Source organism: Oncorhynchus mykiss, chromosome 27 (genome assembly GCF_013265735.2).
Source record: "Oncorhynchus mykiss isolate Arlee chromosome 27, USDA_OmykA_1.1, whole genome shotgun sequence".
NCBI lineage: Eukaryota > Metazoa > Chordata > Actinopteri > Salmoniformes > Salmonidae > Oncorhynchus > Oncorhynchus mykiss.
The window spans coordinates 5,430,998-5,451,073 of record NC_048591.1 but is presented as its reverse complement, the minus strand read 5'-3'; the positions used below and the strand labels follow the sequence as shown (position 1 = coordinate 5,451,073).

General features: G+C 41.8%; 2 protein-coding genes across 6 annotated transcripts in view; one reads left to right on the top strand and one right to left on the bottom strand.

The window, feature by feature from the left end:
- Positions 1–8,059, top strand: part of LOC110507384 (cell surface glycoprotein MUC18) — a 47,541-nt gene extending 39,482 nt beyond the window's left edge. For 2 of the 4 annotated variants that reach the window (XM_021587342.2, XM_021587343.2), the window contains exons 10-17: positions 774–915; positions 1,001–1,131; positions 1,482–1,620; positions 1,851–1,886; positions 3,121–3,210; positions 3,948–4,074; positions 4,491–4,597; positions 4,843–8,059. In XM_021587342.2, coding sequence (XP_021443017.2) covers positions 774–915; positions 1,001–1,131; positions 1,482–1,620; positions 1,851–1,886; positions 3,121–3,210; positions 3,948–4,074; positions 4,491–4,597; positions 4,843–4,871 — 801 coding nt within the window. In that variant the 3' untranslated portion in view covers positions 4,872–8,059. Of the gene's footprint in view, positions 1–773; positions 916–1,000; positions 1,132–1,481; positions 1,621–1,850; positions 1,887–3,120; positions 3,211–3,947; positions 4,075–4,490; positions 4,598–4,838 lie in introns of all 4 variants that reach the window. The other 2 variants (XM_021587344.2, XM_021587345.2) reach the window with 2 other exon arrangements.
- Positions 8,060–12,009: 3,950 nt separating this feature from the next.
- cbl (Cbl proto-oncogene, E3 ubiquitin protein ligase) overlaps positions 12,010–20,076 on the bottom strand; it is a 63,509-nt gene continuing 55,442 nt past the window's right edge. For both annotated transcript variants that reach the window (XM_021587339.2, XM_021587341.2), the window contains 5 exons: positions 19,853–19,947; positions 18,589–18,741; positions 18,253–18,341; positions 15,287–15,511; positions 12,010–14,837 (listed from right to left, as the gene is read on the bottom strand). In XM_021587339.2, the coding sequence (XP_021443014.2) occupies positions 14,542–14,837; positions 15,287–15,511; positions 18,253–18,341; positions 18,589–18,741; positions 19,853–19,947 (858 nt within the window). In that variant the 3' untranslated portion in view covers positions 12,010–14,541. The remainder of the gene's footprint in view (positions 14,838–15,286; positions 15,512–18,252; positions 18,342–18,588; positions 18,742–19,852; positions 19,948–20,076) is intronic.

Sequence of the window (20,076 nt, the reverse complement as noted above, 5' to 3'; positions counted from 1 at the left end):
GACCCCAAGCATAATTCAAAAGTTGTGGCAAAATGTCTTAAGGACAACAAAATCAAGGTATTGGAGTAGCCATCACAAAGCCCAAGGAGGCCTACAAACCTGACTCAGTTACACCAGCTCTGTCAGGAGGAATGGGCCAAAATTCACCCAACTTATTGTGGGAAGCTTGTGGAAGGCTACCCGAAATGTTTGACCCAAATGAAACAATGTAAAGGTAATGCTACCAAATACTAATTGATTGTATGTAAACTTCTGACCTATTGGGAATGTGATGAAAGAAACAAAAGCTGAAATAAATCATTCTCTCTACTATTATTCTGACATTTCACATTCTTAAAATAAAGTGGTGATCCTAACTGACCTAAGACAGGGATTTTTTTTACTAGGATTAAATGTCAGGAATTGTGAAAAACTGAGTTTAAATGTCTTTGGCTAAGGTCTATGTAAACTTCCGACTTCAACTGTACATTGACCCCATTTGTTTTTACACTGCTGGTACTCGCGGTTTATTATCTATGCATAGTCACGTTACCCCTACCTACATGTACAAATGACCTCGACTAATCCGTACCCCCGCACATTGACTCCCCTGTACCCCTGTATAGAGCCTTGTTTTTGTTATTTTATTGTGTTACTTTTTTATTATTATTTACTTCAGTTTATTTCTTGAGCTGAATTGTTGGTTAAGGGCTTGTAAGTAATTATTTCATTGCGCATGTGACATTTGATTTATTTAGACGTGTGTGTGTGTGTGTGTGTGTGTGTGTGTCTAGAAAGGAAAAAAAGTTGCAGAGGGCCACACACTGACCCTGAAGGACGCTGTGTTTGACATGGCGGGGACGTACGTGTGTGTGGTGAAGGTGTCTTCACTGGAAGGACTGGAGACCAGTGGCTCTTTACGTGTCTTCGTAGAGGGTGAGCCCACAAACACAAACACACACAAACACACACACACACATATACACACACACACAACTAACCCTCCTCCTCTCCCATGCAGGACACCCAGAGATCAAGAAGTCAGCAGACCCAGTCCAGGAGGTGAGCCCAGGGAAGTCCCAGAAGCTGAGCTGCCACGCTAGAGGATACCCAACCCCTGTTATCACATGGAGCTCCTCTGACAAATCACAGGTAGACAGACAGACAGACAGACCAGCAGGAAAAGAGGGCTTCTCTGGGTCAACTCATACAGACAATGTTTGACTAGCTTTTGATCTATTTATGCACAGATCTGTTCCCAATCCTGGCTTCCTGGGTCATTTCCTGTAACAATGTTAATCGACAAAGCAACTCACGTTCAACATTCCTTTCTGAACTGACATCTCTACATTTGTCAATAATGTTTATTGTTCGTCCCAAATGACCGTCTTTTCCCATTGTAGTGCACTACTTTTGACCCGGGGCCCATAGGATGACATTTGGGACAGACCCGTGGTTCGGTTTCTGGTCTTATCTGTACTTTATTTCGCCGTTTGTGCCAGATCCTGAAGTTGTCCCAAAGAGAGACAGAGGACGAGGTTCTCAGTGTGGTGAGCATCAAGGTGACCTCTGACGTCACAGCCTACTGCAACGCCTCCAACGACCATGGCACAGTCTCCACCTCCTTCAGCCTCAAAGCCAGTAAGTTCTGTCTGTCCACTTTCTTATTTGTCATATCGTGTATATTTCATGTCAACATGTCCGGTCTGATTGTTTAGAGAAAATCAACAGGCAGAATATACTAACGGCCAAAGGATTTAATTAATGGCAACATAAGAAAAAACTCGAACCTGAGCTTCAAATCATCTTTAGTAAAGCTTCTCTTAGTTTCCCTCAAACTCAGTGTCACTCTCCCCTTTGCCTGTTTACAGTTGTCCAAACGACCTCGTCAGCTCCCAGTACTACAGGTAAGTGTACCACTCTTTTAGTAGATAACACTCACCGTCATCACTGCTGTGGCATTGGTTGAGTTCCACGTAGTCTTTATTGCTGTCATTCCTTGAAGATCACTGTATCACATCAACGGGGTGTTTAACATTTCCCAAGCATTGTGAGATCTGATCACCTGTGAATGCAATAAAAAAAATGACCATGGTGTTGAAACAAGCAACTTCATTTATCAATCAAGCGAGCACCCTTGTGCTCAATCCTATTTCCCCCAATCTTGTGTTCGAACGGTTTGCGGTCTAGTTTAGCTTTCTATGTGAGTCAGGCCAAACATTTTTTAAAGAGAAGAAAAATAAAAACGCGACAGGTGCTTTTAGAAATGACCCAAATCTGAATTAAAACCCATAAATGGTCTTTATGGGTGCACTAAGGTTTCTACTAATGAGGACGGTCATGGTTGAGAAACCTTTTGTTGACTCATTGGTGTGCGAGAGCTGTTTATCTTCCAAATGTTGCTCCGTCATATAATACGAACATATCCTGATCTGTTCTTTGATAACTGTCATAATTAGATGTTCGATTAAATTAAATCTTCATGGCCCGGCTTCCCAGACACGGATAGATTAAGCCTCTTGTCCTGAACTGGACTAAAAATCAATTTCAATGGAGATTCTGGGCTGTCATTGAGCATGCTTTTTAGTCCAGAATTAGGCTCAATCTGGGTCCAGGACACCAGCCATAGAACTCTTACTACGCTGTCATCCTATTTCGGACTATGTTCACTAAATGGCTGCGTATCGCCCTATTGCATAAATATAGCCTATAGCTGTCCTGTTTGCACACAGATCAGGATCGAGGCTGAAACTGTAGCCGTGCGCTGATGGTAAAAGTGCCCTCAACACAGTCTCCTGACTCCCATTTCCTCAAGCGGACCGCTCACGTCATGCCAGGAAATCTATGCCTACGTCCCTCTGAGGGAAAATCCTGTTTGTTGTTTCATTTGCAGACAAAATTGGATTAAGTAGCCAGCGCTGCCGCTCCTGGAAACGATTAGGACATTTTTTGGGGGGAGGAGTGCAGACTGCAGAGCCTTTCCTGGTTCATGTCTCCTGCCTATCTGTGTTTGTAACACGGAGCTAAGTGATTAGGGCCATGCTAAGTAGACAAGGCGGTTGTTGCACAGTCGTTAACAGTGTTGTGTTGCCATAGAGCTGGTGTATTATCGTGACAACTGTGTCCATGTTGTTTGTCCAGTAACAACTCCATTAGTTCCAGGAACAGTGGTAGCTCCAGTGACAGTAACAACAGTAACGCCAGTAACTCCTCCGAAGAGAGTCAAGAAAGGTTTGTGACTTCTTGTCGATGCTGCCACCCACCTAACGCTCTTAGAAGGCTGCCCTGCCCACCCCTCGCTCCACCCAGCTCACACTGCCTAGACTGACCCCGCCCCCAACCACCACCACCACCATCACCCTCCACAACCCCCCACCACAGCTCTCGCTTTCTCAACACAGGACCCTCGTTCTCTATGCAGGGGCAGGCTTTGTACTCACTACTCAGGAGGCAACACCTGTGACATATGGAATAATTTATAATTGAATAGGATCTCTCGGTTTGTGACTTTGTAATACTGCATGAAAATGTACCGTATTACACAACTTTATCTATGTGGAGAGATACTTATAAATGATAAAGTGGAAAATTATGAAATCTAGATTTTTTAAAACATTTTTTATCATCATACATTGTTAGTTACAATGTTATCATTTGTATATTTTCTCTGTATGATGCTTCATGAATCATTGGAAACGTAATCAGAAAAAACTAAGTTAAACCAGGCTGAAAAGTTAAATTTGCACATGAACAACCTGGTTCAGAGACTGTACACCTGTTCATCACCACCACCACCTGTGCATGCTGTTGTCTCTGAATGATGCAAGCGACCCCCACGCACACGCACACACAAACACACACCATCATCATCATCATCAGAAACTCCTTAAAGAGGACGATGTTATCATAAAGCAATTACCGGACAGGAAATTACCCGTGGTTCCGCCTCTTCTTCTTTGTCCCACCAGAGGGCAGCGGTGTGATCATAGCTGTCATCATCATCTGTATTCTCCTGCTGGCTATCCTTGGCAGTGTGCTGTACTTCCTGTACAAGAAGGGCAAGCTCCCATGTGGGCGTTCGGGCAAGCAGGATCTGTAAGTGTGTTTTCCATTTTTTTTTAAATGTATTTAAGGTTTGCAAAATTCCAGAAGCATTCTCAAAATTCCCAGGTTTTCCAGGAATCCTCCAACCAGGATTGCTGGAAGAGCTGTGCATTTTGGGGAAAGTTTTTTATATCAGAGCGCTTAATTTGTTGAATATGCCTCAGACGATACCTCTACAACAGCTCATCGTTTTTTTTGTCCATGATTTTACCTGAAGTGTCATTATTGTTGCTATCAGATACCCTTTTCACACTATCGTGCTAACCCGAACCGTACTGTGCTGGCTGGGATAGTTTCTAGTCCTTTTTAGTATCGCAACTATGGTGGAGGCATAAACAGGCCAGCTCGTAGTAGTGTGAAAAGGGTAATATATTGGTCATGCTGGTGATTACGAGCTGTCCTTCTAGTACCAAACCGAATAAGGGCGGCATAGTGGTGGAGATGAAGAGTGACAACACAGAGGAGGCCGTGCTTTTAAGTGTCAACGGAGACAAGAAACCTCCTAGTGACCAGGTAACTATGGACACTGGCTATTGTTTTACCATCCTTGTAAATTGTACTACTCATCAAAATTATAGTTAAAATTGTATTTTTTAGTATCTGATCTTCAGTGGTTAATACAATGCAATGTTGTGTTGGTGTTGAATGTTCCTTACCAGCTGTCCTATGATACAATCTATGAGCACATTTACATATGGTTTCGCTTCTCTGTGTGTGTGTGTGTGTGTGTGTGTGTGTGTGTGTGTCCTCTGGAGTAAAGTGATAAGTACATGTACGTGCAGAAGTGAGCGTAGGTGTGTGAGGGGGCGACTGCTGCAGCTGCTCCCAGGCCAGTTCACTCGCTCAGGGTGGGATGGATCCTTTGATGCCTCGTAGCCTACAACTTCCAGGAGAACTCATCTGATATGTGCTGCAGTTCTCTAACCTGATCCCAGATTCGTAGTTCTTTAGCATGGCAGTGGCTAACAAAGGACGTGGCTATGTTCTCTCAAGTCATGCTATTTCATACTTTATCCTGTTTTTCATATGCATAATGAAGAACATGACAGAGATGCTGGCCTAAGCACGTACAGATCTGGGATCAGCCTAGCAATTTTAATGAATGTGGTTATTCTTTGCACCCATAAAATCCAGTTAGAGCATGAAATAAGAGGGACTGTTTGTTATATATTTTCCTTAATCCAAATGCCAACTCAGGCAACCAATCACTGAAGAGCAGCCCGGAACTGCTTTTTCATGAAGTGTAATATGTTCTGTATGAATTTCTTTATTTAAAATAACCTGAGACAAACCTTTTAAAAAGACATGGCTAGGAGTTGTTTTTGGTTTGTTGCTTTTTGATGGAGGGACGTCTGTGTAGGCTTCGCGCTAGCTCTGGTCCAGGGCGTTAGTGTGCGTTCCTTCTGCAGCATAGTGGAGCAACGTGAACTAACGCCCTGGACCAGAGCTAGCTTTACTCTAGAGGTCCACCTGCTGTTGTTCTGCGTGTGATTGGCTGCATTCACTTCCTACTTTGCTAAAGTCTGTACACTGAAACCGTGGGTGCATAATGACGGTCTTACCAACCATGTCTACATGTATACAGCCTGCTTCATCTACCCATGTAAACCAACATTCAACCTTTAGAGCTATGTTCTCAAAATGGACCCCAGTATGGGTCATGATTCCGTTTCAGTTTAGTCTTTGTATTTTTGTTGTTGTTGTAGCTTTTACTTACCACTGAAACTAATCTTAGATGTGTTTTCCCTTTGTTTTTGGCTTTGTGAATGAACATGTAAGGCCTTGTCTCATCCTCTGTTATCTTATGAGAGATGGGCCCTGTTTGAATATGTTGGAATGCATCCTTTCTTCTTTCCCTCATTTGGAGTAATCAATGAGCTGACACGACTTGGATAGGTGAAGGCCTATCCAATCAGGTCAAATCAGTGATTTCTTCATGGGTGGTGAAATATGCATGGATAAGGGGTCCCCATTCCTATCAGTTCCGGATTGGGTTATTTTGTACTACAATAGCCAATAGCAGAGCTCCGATGAAGCCAAAGCGTCATTGGTTACTTTTTCATTCTTCCATAGTTCTTGTACTTTTTTTTCTTCTTCCATAGTTCTTGTACTCTTTTTTTTCATTCTTCCATAGTTCTTGTACTCTTTTTTTTCATTCTTCCATAGTTCTTGTACTCTTTTTTTTCATTCTTCCATAGTTCTTGTACTCTTTTTTTTCATTCTTCCATAGTTCTTGTGCTCTTTTTTTTCATTCTTCCATAGTTCTTGTACTCTTTTTTTTTCTTCTTCCATAGTTCTTGTACTCTTTTTTTTCATTCTTCCATAGTTCTTGTACTCTTTTTTTTCTTCTTCCATAGTTCTTGTACTCTTTTTTTTCTTCTTCCATAGTTCTTGTACTCCTTGTAAATAAGAGTTAAGAATCACGCTGATATGTTTCCAGTTCTGTCTGCCTTATATACATTCAGCCTCTTATTCTACAAATCACAGCGAGCAGTACAGCTGACTTTCTTTCACACTTGTTTTATCGTTATTTGTGAATATTTGTCCAGTGCACTGATTTTGTTTTGTTTGTTATGATTTGTCGTCATGTTTTGTCTGTGAATATCTGGTTTAAGTTGGGTGAAGGAGTGTTTGCGAGTGAAATGTCAGCTTCGTTTCTCATGAAAGTGAAGATAAAATGGCTCTTTAATGTGGGGAGAGGGGTAAGTTGAGCCACCCTTGTTTCTAGGAAACCATTCACAAAATGTATAATTTGACCAAATTTTTAGCAAGAGGTCATCATTTCATGAAGTCTGAAGGAAGGAACCACATGGAAAAAGTGGTAAACAAGTTAGGTCCAAAAAACAGATTTTCGCCAAGTCAAATGAATTTAGGTTTGAGGTTTCGTGATGCTTGTATCTAAACCAAAGTATACAATTGTAAGATTGTTCTATACATTGGTTGGGGTCTCTATAAGCTTCAATATGAATTCCTAAACATACCATGAAAGTGCATCCTTGTAGCTGTGTGGGCTAGTAAAGTCAAAATGTTGGCCATGGGGTAAGCTGAGGCAATGCCAAGTTGAGCAAAGCTAAGTGTTTTCTTCCCAGGTGTAATGCAAGGCATTATCACTGGTATATGAGGTAACAACAGGATAAGGATAAATATGGTTTATAAAAACGTAGTGGTCATATTTAATTCAGTAAAGAAATGTAAGTATGTAAATTGTGCCAAGACAGCACTTTTGTTTGGACAAGCTGTTTTTAAAAACTGACATTTATATGAATTCGGATTATTTCCAGATCTACATATGTAGATATCCTTGTTAGAAAGAATACTATATTTCCCTTGATGGCGTGGTGCTGAAAGTAAAACAATTCAAATGTACTCTACTCACCCCTATGGCAAACATAACCTATATGAAAGTCGTCTGAACAGGGACTAAAATGTTCAACTCTGATAGTGTTTTACACAGAACTCCTCGGAAATGTTATGGTTATATGTATATACACATACCTAGTGGTTTTCATTCTACAAACAAAATGGCAAGACTTCATTTTATCTGTTGGTCAGACTACCACAATGTCTACAGGAGAGAATGACTTGATAACAATACACTCCTTAGTTTGAGCTTTCTTAATCACAAAGTAAGATCCGAAGAGCTCGCTCATGGCCATATTAAAACACAAACCCCAGAATGTCCTCTCATTACACCACAGGATAAAAGCTGGTATGCTTAAGTGAGCGCCAAACTTAAGTCTGCATCAATCATTAGGGCCACCAGTTCAAACAATTATTATTATAATATTTTTTTTTACTCATGGTTCTCCCAATCATATGTTACAGTCCAGCTAGGAGAAAAGTATGACAATCATCAATCTTTGATAGTTTGAGGTAAAATGTATGTTTGGTTCTTTTTTATTTATACCCTTCAATATCTCCCCCTAAAGATTTTGTGTTAATATTTTGGACAAGAACTGTGTTAATTTTGATTATTTAAAAAAAAAAAGTTTTATGGAAGTAAATGGCAAATAAAAATGACTTGTTCAATGAAAAACTTGTGTCTTGAAGCCCGAAAAGATTGTACATGATGTTGACGACCTTCCACGGTCCGTTTCCTTTGACAGGACTAGTGATCCATTGATAGAAAGAATAGTGTATAATATATACTCAAAATATAAACACTGCTTTTGGCTTGTGAAGACAGGAATGTAGACTGTACTACAGTCGCCGAGGCCGTGTGTTGGTCCTCTCCCATGTTTCCCACGTTGCTTCCCAAAGAGTACTAAAAAAAATAGATTTAGATAATTATCCCATTTTTAATTGATACCAAGATGAGAGGGGAACAGGAGTTGGTTGTACTGGGTCTGTGTTCATAAAGGGATCTTAGCCTTTTAAGAACACTAAAAATGGGGCTAACCATTCTTACCAAGAGATTCAGATAAAGGCACAAACGACAAGTAAGCAAGTCAGACCTCGATCGTCCCCTAGTGATCACTGCAGGGATGATCGTTGTAGTTGGACAGGGCGGTGGACTGGCAGAGCATCCGCTTCTCACTGGTAGATGCAATGGAGGACAAGCGCACCCCAATGTGGATCATTGAATCAAGTTCAGGTTCACTGTAGAAACTAAAATCCAAGGTTCCGATTCTCCACCCTTCTCCCAAAAAGCGTGCGTGTGCACACTACCCATCATGGATTTAAAATGCATTGAGTGTAAGCGTTTGAGGCAGTTTCCACCCATTGTTAAATCCACGACTGCATGTTTCTGGACTCGGGAGAAGGGTGGAGAATCAGGACATAACCCTAGTTGGGCTTTCTTTTGTCTTTTCTTTGTGATTCAAGTGACAAGACAGGACTGCATCAAATGAATGGATGTCTATGATAATGGATAAATAGCAGAAATAAATCAACAGGATAAATGATTACGGACAAAATAAATGCAGCATTGCAATGTAAATATATATTTTTCAAGACATGAAAAAATGCTTCTAATTCCAGAAAACAGTTTTATGAGGTTTTTGGAGGAGCAGCAAAGCATTAAATTAATAAATATGTTTATAATGGAAAATGCATAACAAAGAACAATGGACCCTGAAAGGCCCCCGTTATCGGACCGTCTACATGCATCAACTTACAGACATGTTCTAAACCAAAGTGGACGTGGTGGTACTGACGGTACTGGTGGTACTGAAGCAGTAAGGCAGCGAGAGAGCGGCGGACACTTGTCCAATCCCAAATCCACCCATAGCCCCTATGCACTTACGGAGGTCTCAGGAGCAATTACCATATTACTTCTAAAAAGGCACATAGGGTCAGGGGCTTGATTTGGGATTGGACAAGTGTCTTCCAAAAGCCCAAGCCTGGGGCACAATCAGCAGCCAATAACATGTTATGTATAAAACATGGGTTTTTAAAAACTAGATGGATGAAGAAAATATTTTGCTGCGGCACAGGTGTGAACCAGAGTAGTGAGCTGAACACAGTCCTTGAGCAAAGCATAAGTACCGTCAAACAGAGACCGGGACAAGACGTCTTACTATTCATTTAATAAAACAGTACAGCACTGTGCATACTTCCAAAGTGATATGAGCATTAAAAAACATCAAAAAGTTAAACGCCTTGACTGTTGAAGAGAAACATGGCAACGTGGACAGACAGCGCCCTCTTCTGGTAAAAAGTGGAACAATTCCAATTGTGAAAAGGAGTTTGGTGTGTAACGTGGTGACGCCATCCAATAGGCAGAGAGGGAACATAGGTACTGTAAGAAGAACACTGGACTAACTGAGACCAAAGGGTTGAAACCAAGTTCTCTCGTCGGACAACGCCTTATTCTTAGTCATCAGTAGGACATTACCGACACTTCTAAACATATGGCACTGCTCACAGAATTATTCACAAAAGTAAACAAAAACCGTCGGGGGGGGAAAATACAAAATAGAATTCTGACATATACAGGAATGCTAAATTAAATAAAACATAGCAATTTCCGCACATTATTTTAAATCAGTAAGTATACACCTCATTTTTAAAGTGACAGTATGGTAGCAAAAATTGGTATAGTATGCAGAAAAAGTCAATATACACTTATGAGTGCCTTCAGAAAGTTCACACCCTTTGACTTCATCCACATTTTGTTGTTGTGTTACAGCCTGAAGTTAATGTAGATTGTCGCTGGCCGACACACAATATCCCATAATGTCAAAGTGGAAAATATTTCTACATTTTCACAAATTCATAAAAAATGAAAAGCTGAACTGTCTTGAGTCAATAAGTATCCGACCCTTTTGTTATGGGAAAAAGGAGTTAAAAAAATGTGCTTAACAAGTCACAAATTGCATTGACTCATTCTGTGTGCAATAAGTGTTTAACATGATCTTTGAATGACTACCTCATCTCTGTACCCCAGACATACAATTATCTGCAAGGTCCCTAAGTTGAGCAGTGCATTTCAAAGACAGAGTCAACCACAAAGACCAAAGTTTTCCAATGCTTTGCAAATAATTGCACCTATTGGTAGATGGGTAAAAATAAATGCTGACATTGAACTTCCCTTTGAGCATGGTGAAGTTATAAATTACATTTTGGATGGTGTATCCATACACCCAGTCATTACAAAGATACAGGTGTCCTTCCTAACTCAGTTGACGGAGAGGATGGTATCAACATGAGGCTAATTGTGACTTTAAAACAGTTTGAGAGTTTAATGGCTGTGATAGGAGAAACTGAGGATGGATCAACAACATTGTAGTTACTCCACAATACTAACTCATTGACAGAGTGAAAAGGAAGCCTGTGCAGAATAAAAAATATTCCAAAACATGCCTCCTGTTTGCAACAAGGCACTAAAGTAAAACCACCAAAAAATATATATTTTTTGTCCTGAATACAAAGCGTTATATTTGGGGCAAATCCAGTACAACACATTACTGAGTACAATATTCTCCATATTTTCAAGCTAAGTGGTAGCTGCATCATGTTATGGGTATATGCTTGTAATCGTTAAGGACTGGGGAGTTTTCAGGATAAAAAAATAAACATAACGGAGCTAAGCACAGGCAAAATCCTAGAGGAAAACCTGGTTTAGTTTGCTTTCTACCAGACACCAGGAGATTAATTCACTTTTCAGCAAGACAATAACCTAAAACACAAGGCCAAATCTACACCTGGAGTTGCTTACCAAGAAGACAGTGAATGTTCCCAAGTGGCTGAGTTACAGTTTCAACTTACATCTGCATGAAAATATATGGCAAGACTTGAAAATGGTTGTCTAGCAATGATCAACTTAACAGAGCTTGAAGAATAAAAAACGTGAAAAAAAAGAATGTGCAAATATTGTACAATCCAGGAGTGCAAAGCTCTTAGACTTTCCCAGAAAGACTCACAGCTGTAATCGCTGCCAAAGGCGATTCTAACATGTATTGACTCAGGGGTGTGAATTCTTATGGAAATGAGATATATTTCTGCATTTCACTTTCAATACATTTGAAAAAAAATTTAAGCACTTTCACTTTGCCAGTATTGTGTGTAGATCGGTGAGAACAAGAAACACGTGTAATCCATTTTGAATTCAGGCTGTAACAACAAAATGTGGAGTAAGTCATGTATACATACATGTTCATACATAGACAAGAATCAGTACAGTCATCAAGATTAAAGGATACGTGGTTCCATTCTGAAACCTCACAATCCCTATTGAAGGTGGTGCATTCAAAAGTGACTTCATGGTTTCCCTCAAGGCAACTAGGAACAGAAGAAAAAGAAACAACAACAAGAAAGACGCCCACAAACCTCCTCCAGTCTGGAGACCGTGAGATACAGGTGAGAAGCTAGCCTATACGATGATTCTACAGCCCATGGTGGCAATCCCATTAACAGAGCTTCTCCACCTTTTAGGGGCCAACGTACCTCGATAGTACCGGTCCCGGAGAGAAACATCTAGGAATGTGAGCCAGTGCCATTTTTATTTATTTATTTATTTTTTACATTTGAACCAACAATGTAATAGAAGTCAGCACAAAATGATATGCAAGTTTTAATGACAATTTAGTAATAGGCTACTTTCGTAAATTCAATACGTGTGGATTATTCATCGGTATGGGCTCCCTAAAAATAGAGGTTTGTGGATTGCGTTCAAACTCCAAAGGCCCTACTGATTCTGAAAACACAGGAAAACTCAAAAGTGAACGAAGACCTACCACGTAGACAGACAGGAACGAGGTGCACCTGCTGTAATTCAATGAGTGCATTGCTTAGTTTAACAATTTGTTGCCAACTCATTAGAGAGTCAAGACGAGTCTGAACAGTCCATGTGAAGTCTCTTGTCTGGTTAGGGTACAAAACAGTATTTCTGAGTAACAGATAGGATTGCAACATTTTCCCTGGAATCAGGAGGTAATGAGCAGGGAGGCTATCTTATCCTCCAACTGGGATTTCTGGGAAACCTGGGAATTCTGGGAAGGTTTCAGTAACATTTCAACCCCAGTTACAGAGGAAAGATGTGTTAGTCCTCCTTCAACAGGGGAGTGTTTTAACAAATTCGGGGAAACCAGAGAGAAAAATTCCCACACTCCCAACTGGTCCACAAACCCTGCTGTTGCGTTGACCCAAACACTGGTTGTAATACCTCTATAGGAAAAAGAAAGGCATACACTCTTTAGAACCTGTCACTGTGTGACCGAAAAGGTTTACGGAAATAAATAAGATTGGGTGTGCGTCTCAAGATGTTCTTGTTCACTAAGCTACTGGGCTTAGTTGCAGCTGTGCAATTAAGTCAACCCTTAAAATGACAAAGCTCGCACAATTATAATCTAGATTAAAAGTGGAGGCATCTACAATACAGATTTCTGACACTGTTACTCTTCACCAATCACATGGTTTGTTTTGCTGATGCTACCATTTAGGTCAATCTGCGGGACAGTGCCATTTACGATGTCATCATAATTCCTCTAAAGGCTAACCGGTCCAACACTTTCCTAAATATGGGGAAACAATTGAAGTCGGCTTGAATTGCACAACCCCAAGTATTTTCAAGTATGCTACATCACCAAATAAAGAACACAAATGAGATACTGTCACTTTAAAAAAAAAAAGAGCGGTTAAACAATATTTCACAAAATGTACATTTAAGGCTTAATTGTATAGCACTAACAATAGTAGCAGCAGTAAAGCACTTCTGAATTAATAATAACAACAATGATCATAATAATAATATATTATTAAAGTAATCGATGACACATTTCTCTCACGACGCTGAACAGCTTCGGTGCACATCGCAGACGAAGCTCTCCTCACGTCTAAGCTGTTGTCAATGTATCATAGAATCTTGACCCCGGTACTGGGTCTTTATGAGAATCCATCAATCCTTTTTTTTCTCTCACCATTACATTTCCGTACACTTTGCCTCTCCCATTCAGACTCTTGCTTGAGAGCACTACATTTGAGGAGGAAGAAGAACGAAAACGTCTGAGCAATATATTAATTCCACATTCGTTTTGCACAGAAGAGGGATTGGGACATGGGCCAACCGGGACCTCCCAGATGGCTTCGATTGATTGGCTCCGACAGCAGAGCCCGGACTTGCCTCTAAAAACCGTCTTACTGAAAAAAACAAAAAACACAGGCTTCCCAGTCTGGGCATCGGTATCACTGGACGAGATGATTAGGGGTGGTTAGATGTAGGAAACCATGCTACCCACCGTAGAAAATGATGCACATAGACAACAACACAGTCAAACACAGCTTTGCTTTTCACCGGGGTTTTAAGTCAAATGGTCAACCAGTGAGCTAGGTCAGCCATCACGTCCCAACACTACTAGCCAAGTCATTGGCCCGGCACACACACACACACACACACACACACACACACACACATTATTTTCCCCCCAAAGAAGTACCGAAGCATTAATAAAGGCCATATTTGACATGTTGCCAAATGTTCTGCTGTGAGTCTAGGAAACAAAGGTGCTCTCTCCCAAAGAACCACCATCTTTGTCCTCTGCAATCCATCCTTAAACATCAACGACGTGAAATAAAAACAGACCTTCGAAGCGGAACTCATTGGAAATATATATGTATACATTACACACATTTAATATATATTTAGTTATATATTAAATTCTTAGATAGACACACATATGTGTTTTTGGGGGGGGGGGGGGGGGGGGGGTGTCGATTACATTTCGGTAGAGGCCTCGAGAGGACGTGAAAACAACCGTCGAAGCGTCGGTTGTGCGATGAGCCACCATCATCATCATCATCATCACTTCACCCCATGGGATCTGGAGAGTGGCCCTGCAGCACATTACAAAAGGCGTCCGGTCACTCTTGAAAAGGCGCGTGAAGCGCAGGGCTCGGAATGAGCTAGTTTTGAGAGGGCGCCGGACAGGAGACGGCAGGGGCTCCAGTTAGCGCTGAAGCGCTAGTACTGCAGGCGATGGACTTTGGGCTGAGCTGGGCAGGGCTGGAGCAGAGGAGGTACTATGTAAGAATGTGCGCCGTGGAGGGAATGGAGACAAACTCGCGCAGGATATTCTTGGCCATCTCCATATTGTTCTGTGCAATCATCAGGGCTTTCTGGATGTCCTGGTAGGTGTAGCCTTGCCTCATGAGATGCTCAATCTCACTGGTGATCTGGGGGTTGGCTACTCCTCCACCACCTCCTCCTCCGCCACCACCGCCGCCTAATCCAGGAGGTATGGGCCGGTGCTCGGAGTTGATGCGGCGGGGGAGGGGCTTGGGCGGCCGCTCTGGGGCGTCGCTGGAATCTGAGAAGGCTAGAAGGACAGGGAGGAGAATAGAACAGCATTCACATCACAAACCACAGAACGACAAGCAGCATCCACATTCCTGTACTCCTGCCCAAATCTCGATTCGCAATCCGAAGTCTTGAAGACGCCATAAGGGTGCTCTGAGATAATATGTATAAATATAGGAATACAACACTAGGGACAACCTTGTTAAATAAACAGGGTTGTGTAACCGTTCGAGACACATAGGGCCAGGAGTTTCTCCTCAACACGACTGGTCTGGAAAAACTCTGGGCACTAGTAACAGAATTAGCTATTTATTTAACTCAAATCTGGTGCACCGTTTTTTCGTACATGGTCTCTATCAAACAAACTACCTAGTGCCCAGAGTTCCCTGGTCAGATCAGGAAAAAACTCCCCGCCCTACAAATTAACTATAAAGGTCTGAAACAGGTGGCTCTGAAGCGAACGCTTACAGGCGGATGCTCCGGGCTCGCTGTCCACGGAGAGACGGTTGAAGGCAGCGCTGGAAGTGGCCCCCAGCTCGGACAGGGCGCGTCGGGCCGGGGCCATGGGCAACGCTGGTTTGGGGATGTCGTAGCCGTTTTCCTCCTCTACCTCCTCAGGGGGCTCCCGCACCGGGCAGGGGATCTCCCAGATGGGACAATTGGTACTGGCCAAGGGGGGCAGCTCAGAGTAATCTGAGGAACGGAGAGATTCACAGTGGGGTCAGAAGGGTGAAATGAAACAATGGCATTTGAATCTCTTTGAATAGAATACAGTGGGGATAGAATAGAATACAGTGGGGATAGAATAGAATACAGTGGGATAGAATAGAATACAGTGGGGATAGAATAGAATACAGTGGGGATAGAATAGAATACAGTGGGATAGAATAGAATACAGTGGGATAGAATAGAATACAGTGGGGATAGAATAGAATACAGTGGGGATAGAATAGAATACAGTGGGGATAGAATAGAATACAGTGGGGATAGAATAGAATACAGTGGGGATAGAATAGAATACAGTGGGGATAGAATAGAGTACAGTGGGATAGAATAGAATACAGTGGGGATAGAATAGAATACAGTGGGGATAGAATAGAATACAGTGGGGATAGAATAGAATACAGTGGGGATAGAATAGAATACAGTGGGATAGAATAGAATACAGTGGGATAGAATAGAATACAGTGGGATAGAATAGAATACAGTGGGGATAGAATAGAATACAGTGGGATAGAATAGAATACAGTGGGGATAGAATAGAATACAGTGGGGATAGAATAGAATACAGTGGGGATAGAATAGAATACAGTGGGGATAGAATAGAATACAGTGGGGATAGAATAGAATACAGTGGGATAGAATAGAATACAGTGGGATAGAATAGAATACAGTGGGGATAGAATAGAATACAGTGGGGATAGAATAGAATACAGTGGGGATAGAATAGAATACAGTGGGGATAGAATAGAATACAGTGGGGATAGAATAGAATACAGTGGGGATAGAATAGAATACAGTGGGGATAGAATAGAATACAGTGGGATAGAATAGAATACAGTGGGATAGAATAGAATACAGTGGGATAGAATAGAATACAGTGGGATAGAATAGAATACAGTGGGGATAGAATAGAATACAGTGGGATAGAATAGAATACAGTGGGGATAGAATAGAATACAGTGGGGATAGAATAGAATACAGTGGGGATAGAATAGAATACAGTGGGGATAGAATAGAATACAGTGGGGATAGAATAGAATACAGTGGGGATAGAATAGAATACAGTGGGATAGAATAGAATACAGTGGGATAGAATAGAATACAGTGGGGATAGAATAGAATACAGTGGGGATAGAATAGAATACAGTGGGGATAGAATAGAATACAGTGGGGATAGAATAGAATACAGTGGGGATAGAATAGAATACAGTGGGGATAGAATAGAATACAGTGGGGATAGAATAGAATACAGTGGGGATAGAATAGAATACAGTGGGATAGAATAGAATACAGTGGGGATAGAATAGAATACAGTGGGGATAGAATAGAATACAGTGGGGATAGAATAGAATACAGTGGGGATAGAATAGAATACAGTGGGATAGAATAGAATACAGTGGGATAGAATAGAATTCAGTGGGGCTAGAATAGAATACAGCGGGGATAGAATAGAATACAGTGGGTATAGAATAGAATACAGTGGGGATAGAATAGAATACAGTGGGGATAGAATAGGATACAGTGGGATAGAATAGAATACAGTGGGGATAGAATAGAATACAGCGGGGATAGAATAGAATACAGTGGGTATAGAATAGAATACAGTGGGGATAGAATAGAATACAGTGGGGATAGAATAGAATACAGTGGGGATAGAATAGAATACAGTGGGATAGAATAGAATACAGTGGGGATAGAATAGAATTCAGTGGGGATAGAATAGAATTCAGTGGGGATAGAATAGAATACAGTGGGATAGAATAGAATACAGTGGGGATAGAATAGAATACAGTGGGTATAGAATAGAATACAGTGGGGATAGAATAGGATACAGTGGGATAGAATAGAATACAGTGGGGATAGAATAGAATACAGTGGGGATAGAATAGAATACAGTGGGGATAGAATAGAATACAGTGGGATAGAATAGAATACAGTGGGGATAGAATAGAATACAGCGGGGATAGAATAGAATACAGTGGGTATAGAATAGAATACAGTGGGGATAGAATAGAATACAGTGGGGATAGAATAGGATACAGTGGGATAGAATATAATACAGTGGGGATATAATAGAATACAGTGGGATAGAATAGAATACAGTGGGGATAGAATAGAATACAGCGGGGATAGAATAGAATACAGTGGGTATAGAATAGAATACAGTGGGGATAGAATAGAATACAGTGGGGATAGAATAGGATACAGTGGGATAGAATATAATACAGTGGGGATATAATAGAATACAGTGGGATAGAATACAGTGGGCTAGAATACAGTGGGCTAGAATACAGCGGGGATAGAATAGAATACAGCGGGGATAGAATAGAATACAGTGGGGATAGAATAGAATACAGTGGGGATAGAATAGGATACAGTGGGATAGAATAGAATACAGTGGGGATATAATAGAATACAGTGGGCTAGAATACAGTGGGCTAGAATACAGTGGGATAGAATACAGTGGGATAGAATACAGTGGGATAGAATACAGTGGGATAGAATACAGTGGGATAGATCAGTGGGCTAAAATGAGAATAGAGCTGAGTGCTGAACTAGGTAAAGATGGGGTATACTGCATGTGTGTTTATAATAAGCAGAAGTAGATAGGGTTTCGAACAGAGAGTGGCCATAAAGTACTGGTCAATAGTGAACTACGTAGTGAAAATGGTGCCATTTGGCACACAGACAGTGTTGCGGTAGGGCAGTACCCGAGTCTCTGGCCAGGTGAGCCTGGACCTGCACGTTATACATGGCTTCATACATTTGAGGTCCTTCATCCAGGTCATTCAGCATGGGCCTACCAAACACAGGAAGGGGAGGAAAACTAATAGGACATGACATCATATGGCCAGTAATTATTATTATTATTTTTTTTTTTACTTGTGTTTTTTGCTATTGACGTGCAAATCAAATGTCAGAATAAGAAAACACATAACAGAAGATGTACACATTACCCCCTACAATATCATCAACAGTATCAACAAACTCACAGTGAAGTGTTTTTCAATGAGAGGATAGGCTGACTTATAGCAGAGGGTGCTTACCATGAGTTGAGAGAGGTAGGCTGGGGGGGTTTGGGGACTGGGGTCTCTGCCATGGGGACCAGGACGGGCCGAGAGGTGGGGATCATGTAGTCGGACTCCTCGTCACTCTCGTAGGCCTCCTCCCCAGCCACTGGTTTCAGACCTGGATGGGGTCTGACAACGCAGGGAGAGAGAGGGGGACACTTCATATAACCAGGGCCAGGAGATTTTGGGACCTGATCAGGGAAAACTCGGGGTTCTGAGCTATACACCTAGGACAGAGTTTTTCATGGGTCACTTGGTCAGGAAAAACTCCTGGCCCTACACAGTGGGGAGAACAAGTATTTGATACACTATGACGGTCAATCACCCTCGGTCTGGGGCTCCATGCAAGATCTCACCTCGTGGGGCATCAATGATCATGAGGAAGGTGAGGGATCAGCCCAGAACTACACGGCAGGACCTGGTCAATGACCTGAAGAGAGCTGGGACCACAGTCTCAAAGAAAACCATTAGTAACACACTACGCCGTCATGGATTAAAATCCTGCAGCGCACGCAAGGTCCCCCTGCTGAAACCAGCGCATGTCCAGGCCCGTCTGAAGTTTGCCAATGACCATCTGGATGATCCAGAGGAGGAATGGGATAATGTCATGTGGTCTGATGAGACAAAAATAGAGCTTTTTGGTCTAAACTCCACTCTCCGTGTTTGGAGGAAGAAGAAGGATGAGTACAACCCCAAGAACACCATTCCAACCGTGAAGCATGGTGGAAACATCATTCTTTGGGGATGCTTTTCTGCAAAGGGGACAGGACGACTGCACCGTATTGAGGGGAGGATGGATGGGGCCATGTATCACGAGATCTTGGCTAACAACCTCCTTCCCTCAGTAAGAGCATTGAAGATGGGTCGTGGCTGGGTATTCCAGCATGACAACGACCCGAAACACACAGCCAGGGCAACTAAGGAGCTGCAGTGTGTGCAAACCTGGTCAAGAACTACAGGAAACGTATGATCTCTGTAATTGCAAACAAAGGTTTCTGTACCAAATATTAAGTTATGCTTTTCTGATGTAAAAATCATACAACGTGATTTTCTGGATTTTTGTTTTAGATTCCGTCTCTCACAGTTGAAGTGTACCTACGATAAAAATTACAGACCTCTACATGCTTTGTAAGTAGGAAAACCTGCAAAATCAGCAGTGTATCAAATACTTGTTCTCCCCACTGTACATCATACAACACATTCACACAGCAGGGAGAGGAGTGTGTGCACTTTATGGTACCTTGTTGACAGAGCATAGATGGCATTTGCCGAGACTGAAGGCTTCACTTTGGGGTTGTCATACGCCTGACTGCCAGACGCCATGCCTCCAAAACTCTGGGGAGGAACAAGAGAAGACCGACAAGACACACAGTCAGACACAGCTAAAGTCGTATTTCTGTAAATACCAATTTGTGATCCCCATACAAATTGTACACCGTCTTGGCATAGGTTAAATCCATGTCT